At 40.7% G+C, this 14534-nt stretch overlaps 1 protein-coding gene across 4 annotated transcripts in view; it reads left to right on the top strand.

Annotated features, from left to right (window-relative positions):
* Positions 1–128: 128 nt before the first annotated feature.
* The window catches only part of MGAT4D (MGAT4 family member D), a 32761-nt gene continuing 18355 nt past the window's right edge, over positions 129–14534 (top strand). For 3 of the 4 annotated variants that reach the window (XM_036423997.2, XM_045576385.1, XM_036423996.2), the window contains exons 1-3: positions 129–236; positions 12272–12430; positions 13287–13424. In XM_036423997.2, coding sequence (XP_036279890.1) covers positions 12367–12430; positions 13287–13424 — 202 coding nt within the window. In that variant the 5' untranslated portion in view covers positions 129–236; positions 12272–12366. Of the gene's footprint in view, positions 237–8142; positions 8252–12271; positions 12431–13286; positions 13425–14534 lie in introns of those variants that run through there. The other variant, XM_045576386.1, reaches the window with a different exon arrangement.

Below are 14534 nucleotides of genomic sequence, written 5' to 3'. Positions count from 1 at the left end.
AATAAGACGTAATGGGGAAGGGAGTTTTTACATACAGGTGGTCAGGAGAGTCTCTGTGCTAAGGTAATATTTGAGCAGTGTCCAGATGAAGTAAGGCAGTGAACTTTATGAGTGCATACTCTAGGCCCTAGAACGCTAAGTTCAAGGGCCTTGAACCAGGAACATACTTCGTAAATTGGAGGAATAGCAAGAAGGCCAGTGTGGCTGGAGGAGAAAGAACAAGGGAAACACAGAATGTAAGTACAAAGGACAATTTATATTGAAAAGTAACTCCCCACCTACACACACACACACACACCCAAGACTCCTATTCCATGATTCCCCTTGCTCGAAAACAACCAGTATTAGCTTCTGGTTTGAACCTACAGGAATATTCTATCTAAGTGTGTATTTATATCCCCCTCATCCCCTTTTTAACACGAATTGAAGCAGCAAAGCACACTTTCCCACACCTCAACCAACATTTTTAAAAAGATACTAATTGTAAAACACAGACATTTGGAGCCTGCCTAAGCTATTATCCCCACCCCACAGAAGCAACTGATGGTCAACTTAGTAATGAAATCTGGGCATATAATAATAAAATCATAGAATCTTAGGTCTTGAAAGGAGCTTGAATGAAGATCACCTCACTGAATATTTTTATTGCACATAAGAAGGTTCAGAAAGGCAAAGTGTCACCCAATTTTGCAAACTAAGTAGAAACAAACTTCTGTTTCAGGGGTCTCTGTATTTGTTCACAAGACCTTTGTGAAATAGAAAGTGAAATAATCCTTTTGCCTTTTCAGTGTGCTGTACTGAAGGCAGGGAGTGCAGAGAGCTCTTCTTGTGTTCATGCTGCCTGATGGCCCACTTCAGTCATGCTTTTCTCCAAGAGAAGAGAATGCTAGCCTATTTGGTCCGAACCCGAGAAATGGATTGAACTGCACTTATTGGAAGCAGGGCCCCTGTACATTAAATTGTCACGTGCATGTGACTGCCTAATTTGCATGTTAACTGGCAAATAAATTAGATCTGTCCCTCTGGAAAGAATGACTTTCTCTCTTTCTCTCTTATTCTCAGATTTCCTTCTTCTGTGTAGGTTGGCTTAATGGTGGTTAAGTCCTAAGCATAGAATTCTGGCGTCAAGAAAAAGGTGGGACCTACTTAGGTCTCTAAGCTGTGTGCTGTTAACTGGTCTTATCATGGAAAACAAAGGCTACAGCATACTGGAGTTTGGTAATATTTTTGAGTAGTACTGAAGAGTCTCTGCTTTCTTGGATTATCAGCATAAACAAACTAAGACACTGTTGGTTTTAGAAGCTGCTTAATAGAAAAGATTATTAGTATGGCTGTTAATCAACAACTCCTTGCAGTGTTCAGCACTTGATCCACAGAGAACCAAAGTTAAATATTAATGTCTCCTTTTGGAGTTTGTGAAGTCTGGAGTGCAGTGAATTTATACTGAGAAATGAATTTCCTCTGTGTAAGCATTAAAAATATTAAGGACAGTGGCAGCCCTGATTAATTTATGCTGATTTGTGTTGCACTTGGCTGAAACTATGTTAGGCACTGATTAGGGGGAACTCCTCATGTTTAGGTGTGATTCTTTCAATGGGAGAACGGTGAAATATCCAGAATGCCAAGGCAGACTTGTTTTCACAGCCACTGGTAATGGGCTTTACAAAGTAAAGTTTAAGCTATTTAGAATTAAGTTATGGGTTGGGATGGAAATGGTAACCAGAACAAAGAAAATAAACATTGAATCAGGTAGAACTATTTATATGATTGGTGGTGTTGTTTCTTTTAAGTCAGAGGATAAAGGGGAATAGAGGATAAAGGGGAATAGAGAACCAGGAAAATTAACAGGACCCCTACAAAGGGTTTGATGGCACATTAATTATGCTGAGATGAAGGAAGCCCACTCTAGCTTCTGCATCCACCTCACCTAAGTTTACCTCTCAGATATGCTCCATTTATCCCAGCCTGCATGAGTTTAAAGCCAGTGATGTTGAAGGGAAGTAGGTATATTTAACTCAGGACAGTGATTTTAATTCAACTATTAATGTTGTGGGAGAAAAATGGCAATCAACTTGAGGGTCAAGAAATCTTTATTTGACCCCAGGTGAAAGGTCTAAGATTGTATGATATAGTCACTGTTGAGTGTCAGAGGTTCCATATTTTGAAGGACTATTTGGAAAGCTATAAAATATATATAATGAGCAGTGGCTCCTGTATGCTTCTGAGACCCTACCATTCGAACACATTCACACATAATTTTAGAAGTTTCTGGCACCGGAATACACACAAATGGGAGGCTTTGAACGAACCATAATACTGCCACCTTGTGGCTACCATTGGGAGGTGTAGACTCAAAATGTTCCTGATGATGGTGCTAGAGAGCTAGTTTGCCAGCATGAAAACGTTTCCTATAACTTAAGAATGGCAAAGTGTATTAAGATCTGGACTACCTATGATACGATATGGAAAATATCAGAAGGAAATAGTTATAAAGAGGAAGCTGCACAACAAAACTCTCACATAAAATGGAATTTGTTTCTTGAGCAGTATCTCCGAAGTGTTATAACATACACACACACACACACACACACACACACACACGAGCAGGTAGCATCTCTGCTTTAGAGCTAATTTGCAGTTGACTTCTGTTGCTGAACAGTCTAAACCTCAGGACTCTCCACTAAAATAAAACACATTTCTTGGTTTATCCATGAGAGCTGCTGTACAAGGGAATCTCCATTAAAAAGTCACCTACTCTTTGTTCCATGGGCAGTAAATAAGTCAATGCAATGGGCCAACTTGAGAGCAGTATACATGGCAGTGAAGAAATAACTTGGTTCTGTGCCTTGGGGCAAGGTTTCAACATTTAAAGAGTCACAGGCAGTCATCAATATGGGAATATTGATGAGTAAGCATTAAGAATGGCCCTAGTGTGAGGGATGCAATTGTGGGAAGCCCCTAAGGAACTTCCAAAGGAGGGTTATAGTGGGTCACAGAGATGCCCACATCAAGGATTGAGTTAGTTCAAGAAGGGCAGTGAAATGTTAGGCTGATGCCCTGCCATTCCCTAGAAGTAGCCACTTGGGTAATTTTAGTGAAGACAGTGGTGCCAAAATCATGTGGTAGTGGTGGAATAATGATATATTCCACCAATGTGGTAAGAGACTGTTGAATGCTAATAACACCACCAAAAAAAGTAGCCATTTAAAGATGACATTTGGAATAGTCTCCTGGGCACAGGGATCCAAGCCGTAAACCAGTGAACTATATAGGATTACTATTTTCAGTCCCTAGAGGAGTCAGATGGGTTTGACATTTATTCTATCTTGGGGTAAAGTCCAAACCCTGCCAAGGCTCTCTGGTTCCTTGTCATACGTCTCTTTAGACCAAAGAATGCATTCCACACTCCAGTGTGCAGAAATAGGCTCCCCAGATCCCAACATGACATGAACATAGTGTATTCCATACCATCAATAAAGTAGTTATTAAATTGATACTAAAACTGATAACTGAAACATTATTGAAAATACAGTGTGAAGGTATGGAGGGCTGACTGGATCACTAAGGTCAGCGGTCGGCAAACTGCGGCTCACGAGCCACATGTGGCTCTTTGGCCCCTTGAGTGTGCCTCTTCCACAAAATACCACAGTCTGGGTGAGTCTATTTTGAAGAAGTGGCATTAGAAGAAGTTTATGTTTAAAAATTGTGGCTCTCAAAAGAAATTTCAATTGTTGTACTGTAGATATTTGGCTCTGTTGACTAATGAGTTTGCCGACCACTGAAGGCGAATGTGTTTTGTTCAAATATGAGAGGAACTAAAGAAGGAATGGTTTTAAAAAAGGACATGAACCAACCATTCCCAATTGTGTGCCTTAAAACAGTAACTTATTTCTTGTGATTCTGTGGGTTGTCTGGCGTCAGCTAGGGAGTTCTGCTAGTTTTATGTGGGGTCCCCACGTAGCTGTGTTCATTTAGAGCTCTGCTGGTGCTGGACGTCCAAGATGGCCTCTCATCCTTGTGTCCCTCTCCAGGTAGTCTCTAAGCACTCGGTAATTTCGGTTGGACTTCCTGACTGCATGGCAGTTGGGCTTCAAAAAGGAGAAGGTAAAAGAGACCAGTCCTCTGAAAGCCTGGCTATAGAGTCCCAGAACATTCCTCCGCTACTTTCCATTATCATGAGTGATAAGGTGGTTGGTGACAGGGTCCACTCTACTCATGAGAAGCAGCATGCACAGATGAAAGAATTGTTGAAGCAGCACAGTTTCCCTAAGGAAAATTTAAGAACTATAGGACTCTCTTTCACGGCCCGCGTAGAAAGAGTTCCAATTCAGGGTTCAGGTTCTGGAGAAGGGCCGCACACAAATGAAAAGAGACTTGAAGAAATTCAATTTGGCGATTTGGGGGGCCACGCGGTAGTCCAACTCTAGTGGGAGAACTACTACTGCTCTGGCCCTGCCATCCCCTTTTATTGAGGCTTTGGGGAAGACATCTTAAGCAACATAAACAGAAATTTACATGTAGCCCTTAGGCAGGAAATAACAGAAACTTTCATGGACAAGGTAGAATCTGCTTCAGCTAACAAAATCTCAACTAAAGGTTAGAGCAATTAAGGTTGTTGACCAGCCTTCCTGGCTTCCAATCAACATCTCTTTTTCAGTGAAACTGATTTGGTTTCCAGCAAAGAACAATTAAAAAAAAAAAAAAAAAGACATTCAGCCCTTGTTGCTCCATGTTTGAGTACTTGTCTGTACCACATTCCTGTGTCTTTTTATCTAGTTGTTAGATTGCAAGCTCTGCTTGCTGGAAGGGACGTCCTCCGTCTATCTCCTCTAGGCCTTTTCATTCAGGGGAAAAATCCTAGAACCCTTTTCCCCACTAATCAGGCTAGTCTTGGTACATTCACAAATATAAGAGACAAATTTTTTTCATTGAATTTTTAATTTTATTTTGAGAGTATAGGGGGGATAAATGGTGATGGAAAAAAAATCAGAGACAAATTTTGTACCTATTGTTAACTTCTGGAATATAAAGGCCCAGGGGACATAACAGATTCCCCTACACAGATGGTGGAAGATGTGGAGTCTTTATTAAATAAGTATCTTGGATGGTTTTGGGCATTTTTCTAAGTATAACCTAGTATGCTTCCATGGAGTGCTGTCATGCAGTGATTCTCAAACATAGTTCCCAGGGTGGGAACAAGGTGGAAGGAATCAATGAGAGAAAAAAGGAGACATCTGTAATACTTTAAGCAATAAAGACAAACTAAAAACAAACAAAAACAAAGGGTAGTTCCTTGGGCCAACAACATCAGTATCATTTGGGGCTTGTCAGAAATGCAAAATTTGGGGTCCCAGCCTTAACCTATTGAATCAGAAACTCTGAGGATGGGCCCAGTCATCTGTGTTTAACAAGGTTTCCAGATGATTCTTATGCATACTAAAGTTTAACTACAGCAGTCATAGGTGGTCCATAAAAATCCCTTTTGATACTGTCATTTTCCTGAATTGTGCTTAACAAATAGCACCCACATGGTACAAATGGCTTATTTCTAAGTAATTTGAAACAAAAATAGGGGCCAAGACAACTGACATTTTATCGATAGTCATTATCTTTCAGATTGTTTTCTCCTTCAGGATCCTGCCTACATAGGAGACTAGAAAAATCTGTCCTCATTGCTTACTTTTCTGTGCTAACAGTTATGAGACCAATGTTAACTCAAGAAGCCTTAAGGGCTGTGATGCTGGTAGTATCCCCAGAGGCCATTCTTCCTGTTTCTACTTTTTTAACGAATATTTATTTTTAGCCTGGTAATTCTCTACCTCCCCTGGTCTGAATATGACACTAAAGTGCAAATCACAAAAGAGAAGTCTGAAGGTCTTTGAGAATGCTACTGTTGTCTAGCTTCTAGATTGCCTGGAGTGATATTTATTATTGGCTTCAGTGGTAGTAGTACAGGGATTGGTTGTGACTATAGCTCAGTTGTACCACAGGCTTGTGTTTCAGTCAGTACCTTTGATCTGTAACATGCCCTGAAATGGGCAGTGGGGAATCCTATATGATAAAAGTCTAATATGCAAATAGTCCCCTAGACTGGGAGTTTGACCAGGGGACAGGGCTGTCCAGCCAACTACAGGAAAAGCAATGCTGGCCGGCGGCCCACAGCCACTAGGGTCCCTACCCATGCATGAATTTTGTGCACTGGCGATATAAAAAACCGCTAGTGTGATATAAAAAACGTAGGGGTTTATCACATGGCAAAGGAAATAAAGTATATGCATAACAATTAAATATGATGCAGATTGAGTGCCCTGAGAGAGGATTTGGGTGTTATAAGAGTTCAAAGGAGATAGTGATCTCTTGGTGGATGGAGACCAATGAAGGCTTCGTGGAGGATGTGGCATTTCAGCCGAATCTTTGATATGTAGGAATAACCAGCAGGTGACTATATGTATCTCTAGCACCTATTCAGTGACTGACACTCAGTAGGTGCTCAATAAATACCATGTGTTTTGGCTGACTAGAAGATTTTGGTTTTTCCTTTTTTTGGAAAAAGATGAAGATATAATTTTACAAAATGTAAAAATCAATTAGAAGATATACTGATTTCAGATATATTAAGGTGTAAGAGCAAAGTGCTTTTTTGAATCTTAAAGGCAGCTGAAAATGTGAACCTGGAGTTCAAGTTAGAGAACAATACATTATTGATTTTGGAGATTTCTTTGTGCTGAATAGCTTTCTTCTCCCATCTCACTTTAACCTACAACTTTCTCTGTTCTGTTCCATAGCCCAGGAAGCAATCTCGTATGCTCTAGGTGAGTAGTCTGCAAACTCATTAGTCAACAGAGCCAAATATCAACAGTACAAAGATTGAAATTTCTTTTGAGAGACAAATTTTTTAAACTTAAACTTCTTCTAATGCTACTTCTTCAAAATAGGCTCGCCTAGGCCGTGTTATTTTGTGGAAGAGCCACACTCAAGGGGCCAAAGAGCCACATGTGGCGCACAGTTTGGACATCAAACTGGACTTCCTTGCTTTCTGGCTTCCCAGAGAGCTTAGCCAAAGTGAAGAGTGGCAAGAGTCTGACGGGATGCAGGAGGATAAAGTGGATGCATTTATGTCTCCCAGTTCCCTATTTGGGGAGCTGGCTGGGTCATTGCTTAACTGAAGGCCACAACTCCTGGCCACTAGCTCTCAAGAAAATGACTTACAATGGCAGGCTGGCCTGTGTTAGAAGAATCTTTGTTCCTCAAAGGGCCAGAAACCAGCCCAGTGGTGCAAGGCTGGTTTGAAGTTGAATCCATTTTTTACCAGTGAGTCCCACACAGGAGTAGAATAATCAGAGTGGAGAACCCAAATAAAAAATCACGTTTAAGGAGACTAGAGAGAGCCTCGCCCTTCTGAAGCTCACCTCGTGTTTCCCAGCCTTGGTTGAAGGTCTGAGGAACTCCTACCTTGAACTTGGGAAAGCTCAGCAAATCTCCCTAGGACAGCTGCTCATTGTATACATAACTTTTTCTTTCATAAAAGTTGACTCCCTGCCCCTTTCCTGGGGAGCGGGTACCAACAGATAAAAAATAAAGGTCAGGGGAGTAAACTAAAGGTCTGGGGTTGATCACATCCCACATGAACATTTGAGCCATTGAAGTCATTTGAACATGTGATGGTTACCATTTAAGGCTAAATCATCTGACAGTAAAGATACATATCTTCTGTAGGAATTTTTGAAATCCATGTATAAGATTTCAGGAACCATTTGCAGCTGTGTAACCTGAGATCCTCCCAGAGTCTGGCACAAAAGTCACTCACTACTGCAGGAAGATAAAGCACGTTCCTGAGCCCTCACCATGTGTCAGTCCCATAGTTTGAGTCATTTAACTAACCGCAGCCCTACAAGCTTCGGATTCTAAGCGCTGAGCCATCCTCGGGAGGCGAAGGGTGCATGCAGAGTTCTCTTAGGGAAGAGCGCTCCCACTGGGGCGGGTGTGTCGGGGTCCCACAGACACGGTGGGGAGGGTGCGCGGGGGCGCGCGTCCAAGGGCCCCGGCGCTCACGTGCTTCTTTGCCCTCATCCCGGGTGGTGGGGGCCCTGCTCCCGCCTCCTTCGCTGCGCTGCCCGCTGTCCGCTGCGCTGCCCGCTGCCCCACCTGGCCAGCTCCATGAGGGCCAAGCAAGTGAACTTGCTGACGGCGCTCATCGCTGTCATCCTCTTCAGCTTCTCCTGTTTCTGCATCTCCAGGATGACTCAGACCAGTAAGTGGAGGGTGGTGTCTCCCGCCACCTGCCTTGCCTTGGGGCTCCTGGATTGCTGGGTCGGAGAGAAGGGGGTGAGGTGACATAGGGACCTGGCGGGGTCACCTGCTCTTCTAATAGGGGCGTCACAGATGCAGCCCCCACGCCCTGGTCCTGCCAGCGGCTGAGCTGTAACGGACACACAGGTCCATCCGCGTGGCTTTGACCGCCGGGCACGCGTTCTAACGCATCGGCCCGCAGGGCCTCGGGCTCTGGCCTCTGCGTGGACCCCGTCTGTGCCCAGCTGGCCCTACCCCTACCCCGTTATTTCCAGGAACCTGAATGTCTGACTCCAAGAACTCCACTCACACATCGTTCTTCTTTCGTGTTCGACGTTTTTGAGCCACACGTCAGGGCTCCCTCAGTATATTCTGGGAAGCTGAAACGGGGTGGGATGGTAGGGAGAGACATAACCAACAATTCGGAGTACTGGCTTGGAATCTGACTAATCTGGCTCACATTACCACGTTGAAATAAGCCAAGGTTTTAATTTATTGTTGTCTATGGAGTTCCCAATATAGCAAATAAAAATGGAGGTTGCCCAGTTAAATTTGAATTTCAGATAAACAATGAGTAACTTGTGAGTATAAAAATTGCATGGGATACATTGATACTAAATTATTATTTATCTGCAATTCAAATTTAGCTTTGATTTCCTTTATTTTATCTTTCAACTCTAGGCTATAGTGTAACATTTTAATATTTATACAGTTACATTTTGAACTGAAGACTTAGGGATTCTGCAAACATATTAACCCAGCCTTCCAAGACTGTCCTTGGGTTGTTTTAGGTTAAATTTTCATTCTTTTTATATTCATTTATGATTCAGGGTGCACACTAAGTAGTCTTGGTAGTAAAGTCAAGGATAAAGTTTGGAAGTGGCTTTAGACCTCTAATTAATGTTTATGTCCTCTGATTAATGTTAAAATTATGTTTTAGTCCCTTAATACTAAATTTTGTCATGTTCCCACAATACCGACATTGTATGCCATTTGTTTAAAGATTAAAAATGTATATTAATTTATATGATTTATTCTACTAATCTTTAATCATTTTATACTCTTTCCCTCTTTATTTTCTATAAAGACCATTATCCAAATGTGTCTTTTATTTATTTTGGAACAATAAACAATGAGCTATTTTATTAACAAAAAACCAAGTCATTACTCATAATTAGAAAGCAAAATGTAAACTTCTTTTGATAGTAATTTTGGAAGACAATTTAGATTGGCAACCCCATAGGATACTTTAATACAATGAACATTCTTTTATTGAAAATGTAGACTTTTTGAGATATGTAGTGTTTTTGAAAACACAACCATTTTGGTGTGTTTTCTAGTTATGACCAAGAAAAACAAATTTGGTTCCTCAAAGTGTTTATATTACCATCATTCATATGTCCAACTTCAGAAAATGAGATTTTGAGAATACACTCTTTTTTTTAACCTCACCTGAGGATTTGTTTATTAATTTAGAGAGAGGAAGGGAAAGAGAGAGTGAGGTGAGAGAGAGAGAATCATCAATGTACAAGAGAAACAATGATCACTTGCCTCCTCCCCATCCAAGTGGGGGACCATATAGAATCACCAAGGTAGCTGACCTTGTGGAAATGTACCTATGTGCCTACAACACACCTGGCAGCAGGACTGGCGAGGTGAGAGCTCCCTGGTTGGTCAGCAGAGTCCAGCATCCAAGGGCTAGTGGACTCTTCACTATTCCTTCCTCCCTTGGCCTGTGTACCTCAAGGATAATTCCGCTTTGACAATTCCATTACTCTTAGTTGCTCAAATATATGCTCCTTTCCCGCATCCCTTGCAAGCCCGATTGTTAGTTAATTTAGAGCAGGAACCTGACTTTATCCATATTTTGTTTACCTATCACAGCACAGTGAGTGGCACATGGTACCTATTCAGTGGGAGAAAGAATGAATAGCTCAGCATGCTTCTCCTTACTGGAGGTATTTAGTGAATGAAATAAGGTGGAAAAGATCATAGCCACATTGTACAGGACCATGTATACTAAGGCAAATTCATTTGGATTTTATTTGGCTAGCATTTAGGGAACCTTTTAAAGTCTTTGGGCAGGGTTTCCAGAAGATTAACTGTGGATTGGAGGTGAGAGACCAATTAAAAGGCAATTATAATAATTGTGCAGCGAGAGGCAATAAAGACCTGAACTCTATAGTAAAGTCAATGATGAGAAAGATGAAACTGTTAAAGGTCTATTAACAGTACTTCTTAAATTTTAACACAATCTCAGTCTCCTGTGAATCATTAAAATGAAGCTTCTGACTCAGGAGGTCCTGGGTGAGGCCTGAGATACCTGTCTAACAGGCTCAGAGCTGGTATCACCAACCTGTGCTGTGCAGTCTGGTAGCTCCTCTTTATTTCTTCTGGCCCCTTGCTGTGAGACGGAAGGTCAGTGGTTCTCAGGACCTCACCTGGTTTATGGGTGGAAGTCACATCGGCCCATTGCACATGTGGAGTATTTTGCAAGAAAGATAGTTTTATAACAGTCCACCCTAACAAAGTACCTCAGCAAGTACTATAAATATGTTAAATAGAATACTGATGAGTTGAATTACCCAGTCAGAATGAACGAGAAGCAGATCTAAGCCAAGAGATTGTGTCCTTTTACATCTCTGTATGGTTGTTTCTGTAAATACTACTTCCTCCAGAGAATATGCTTTCTTTTCATGTTTACCAAATTGATCCCTCAGGGACTGACTCATCTTGGCCCAGATATGTTGCATCACCTGTGTTATATCAACTCCAAACACATGCTCCCTTTTACAAAGAGAATATTACCTGGGAGCCCCAGTAACAAGGCTATACTGGTTACACCACGTCCCTGTTTAAACTTGTGAGCATCCCCAAGTAGTATCCTCTATATGGATATTCAAGGTTTGTTGGGGTAGTTGCAGTTCTTTTGATGAAGCATGATTCTGTTTTAGAACCTGTTAGGTCAATTTCAGTGCTGGCAAGTCCATTCTTTAGATAATGCTCCCTGCTGGATTCCAAAGACTGAATTCTCTGCCCAAGGATAAGGCTAGTGTGAGCCAAGACAGGGGTGAACTAAGACTGGGGCCATATTCTTTCACTACATCATCTTGCTCAGTGTTATAAGTGCCTCGAGATTTTTGCTCTCAAACCTATAATACCAGACCTAATCTTTCCCTTGAACATCAAAATCATACAGCCAAATGTTTGCCTTGTGTTTGGGAGCCTCATAAGCATCACAATGGCTTTAAGGACATTAAATATTCTTTTTCATAGCTGCATGGCATTCAATTGATAAATGAATAAACAATAGTCCACCAAAAATGATTATTAGACATTTGTCAAAGCATTTTTTAAATGTGCTTTGCCACGTGGTCTGCATGCATTATTGAATTGCATCTTCACAACAATTCTGAGGCAGGGATTCTTATATATCCATTTACACATGAAGAACAGAGGCTAGCAAAAACTAAACAGCTTGCTCAAGCTGCACAAATATTAAGTGGCAAAACTGAGATTCAATCATATGTGATTTAAGAGCCATTAGACTATTAAAAGGATATTTTATAATTTATTTAGCATATTTCCATTGTTAGGTTCTTAGGTTGTTTCTGATTTTCTTACAGTGATAAATAATGCTGCCCATGTTGAACATCTTTAGAGCTGTACATTATTCCTGGTCATTTTCTTTAGATAAATTCATAGAAGTGAATTTTCTGGCTCAATTGTTTTTTCCCCCTCTTAATTACAATCTGATATATGTACCTTTCAGATAGTGCTGTGTTTAACATTTCATTATCTTTTTCAGTCTTTTATGTATGATATATACCATATGTATATAGCATTTTATTTACACATATACACACATTTAGTGCTAGATATATAGCTATAAAGAAGCATATATTTTATATTTTTGTTATATATTATGAAAATTATACCTTTGCTACATATATAAACATAAACATATTTGTTTTCTATGCAGGAAATCAATTAATTAATTGCAGAAACCATATTTTGGAGTTTAAGGAAAGTTTTCTCCGTTTACAAAACAAAACTGAAAGCAATCGCCATCAGCTGATGGAAGCCTTCAGTAAAATAAAGTATGACAACAGACAGAGTGGAGATGCATCCGTAAACTTAGGTTTGTGTTGCTTTTGCTTTTGTGCATGGTAGTTTGCTTGTTTTATGTTTGGAAATTTACATTTTATGCTACCTGATTTTAGGACATTTCTCCCCAATAAATATAATTAAATCAGTTCTTGCTCGTTTATTGTCAGACATGGAAAAATCAGGTAAGAAACATCAGTGCCCCTCATCTCTTTCTGGAAGGTGGTCTTTCTGTGTTTTTTTATCTCTGGGAATTGCACCAGCATCCATGATGCATCCAGTAGATGCAGCCAGAAACCTGAGCATCATCTCTGACTCCTGCCTCTCTCTCTTGCATACTTACTTCCATGTCAGTCAGTAAGCAACCCCATTGATTCATAATCCCATATACCTCACAAATCTGTCCATATCTTTCCATCACTGTCTCTACTATCCTAGTCAGGCCACCTTCGTGCTTCATCTAAATGTCTGCTAACATTCTCTTACTTCTCTCTCTCTCTCTCTCTCTCTCTCTCTCTCTCTCTCTCTCTCTCTCTCTCTCTCTCTCTCTCTCTCTCTCTCGTCTAGTCCCCACCTACCTATCCTCACTGGAGCCAAAGTGAAGACTGCACTGTCTTGTATATCACCCTTCAGTGGTTCCCCTTTTCTTCAGGATATAAAGTCCTGCCACATGCCTCCCTCTTTGTAGTCAGATACTCCCCTCTTCCCCCCACACCCTCCACTATGCCCCACTCTTAACACCTGGAAACCACTGATCAGTTCTCTGTTCCTGTAGTTTTCCATTTTCCCCGAATGCCCTCACTTAACATCATCTATAGGTTCTGCAGCTGTAAGGTAAATGGTATCTAAGGAAACCATGAACTCAGATGCCCTATTTTTTTTTCTCTCAGGCGAGAAGGAAGTGAATACATTGGATAAGAATAAAACAGTGTCCAATACATTTGAAATCTTAAAGTTCTTTCTCTCTCATCTGAAGAAAGTAGACAGAATTTATCCTAATGTAATCATCAGCAAAAAGAAAAAAGGCGGTAAGAAAATTAGAATGGGAAAATCAAATACAGATATTTTGATATTTGGGAACATGCCTTTAAGTTTTAAAATGTAATCCATTGAAATGATGCTCAGTTTGATACTTAGATCAACCGGCCTATCTGGCATTTATTTGGGTAACCAGAAATCAGTATGTTGTCTGGCAGGAAAAAAAAATAGTTTGATAAATATTTTGAGACTTGAATCTAAATTCAGGTTTGATACAGATATGTTAATTATCTTCTCAGTACTTGATAATCATTTCCTCCCTTGGTTTGATAAATCTATTCTCATCTGCTTATCTCCACATTTCCCCATCTTTATGGGGATCGGGGTCTAAAAGGCTTTACTAAATCTTGAGCTAAATCTTGAAGACTGAGTTCAAGCTCACCAGATATAGTAGTGGAGAAAAGGGACGTCAGACCAACACTCAGAAACTTGCCTGTCTCACAAACCTCATTCATTCCAATGAGTGTGTCCCTCTGTGCCGGGGGTCAGCAAACCACAGCCCCAAGGCTGACCCTACCTATTTTAAGAATGGTTTTGCTGGACCATAGGAATGTTTATCACTTACTTGCTGTCTGTAGCTGCTTTGAGCATAGAATCTTGGTATCTATTTAGGATGGCATGGGTCTATTCTGCCAGTGCTTTGACCATTATTGGGCAATAAAAGTAATGTAGAGACATGGATTTATACCATCAAATTAGTTGGAAATTACCTCATTTACTGTTTTCACAGATGACATTATTTCAGAGTATTTTTGCTATTTGGGGTTGAAGTGTCTCCTTAGGAAGAAGAGTAGAGAACCAGCCAATGCTTTTAATACCCAGTTAGAGGACACTATAATAAACAGAGAGTGAATAGTTTTCTTTTCCACTGTACTGAAATTGTCTTGATGTACATTTAATGCATTTTCTAACTATCCACTGCAAATTGGAATTTCCTTAAGCAGAAAATGAAAGCCTAATATGCTGAGTGTCCAGTTGTCTGTTCAACCAAGGCTAATGATATGCTAAAGCTGCTCAACTGCTCGCTATGATATGCACTGACTACCAGGGGGCAGGCATTCCAACTGGTCGGTTAGCTTGCTGCTGGGGTCCAGCCAATT

Source organism: Pipistrellus kuhlii, unplaced genomic scaffold, assembly GCF_014108245.1.
Source record: "Pipistrellus kuhlii isolate mPipKuh1 unplaced genomic scaffold, mPipKuh1.p scaffold_m20_p_8, whole genome shotgun sequence".
Lineage (NCBI taxonomy): Eukaryota > Metazoa > Chordata > Mammalia > Chiroptera > Vespertilionidae > Pipistrellus > Pipistrellus kuhlii.
This window is presented reverse-complemented; position numbering and strand designations above follow the sequence as displayed.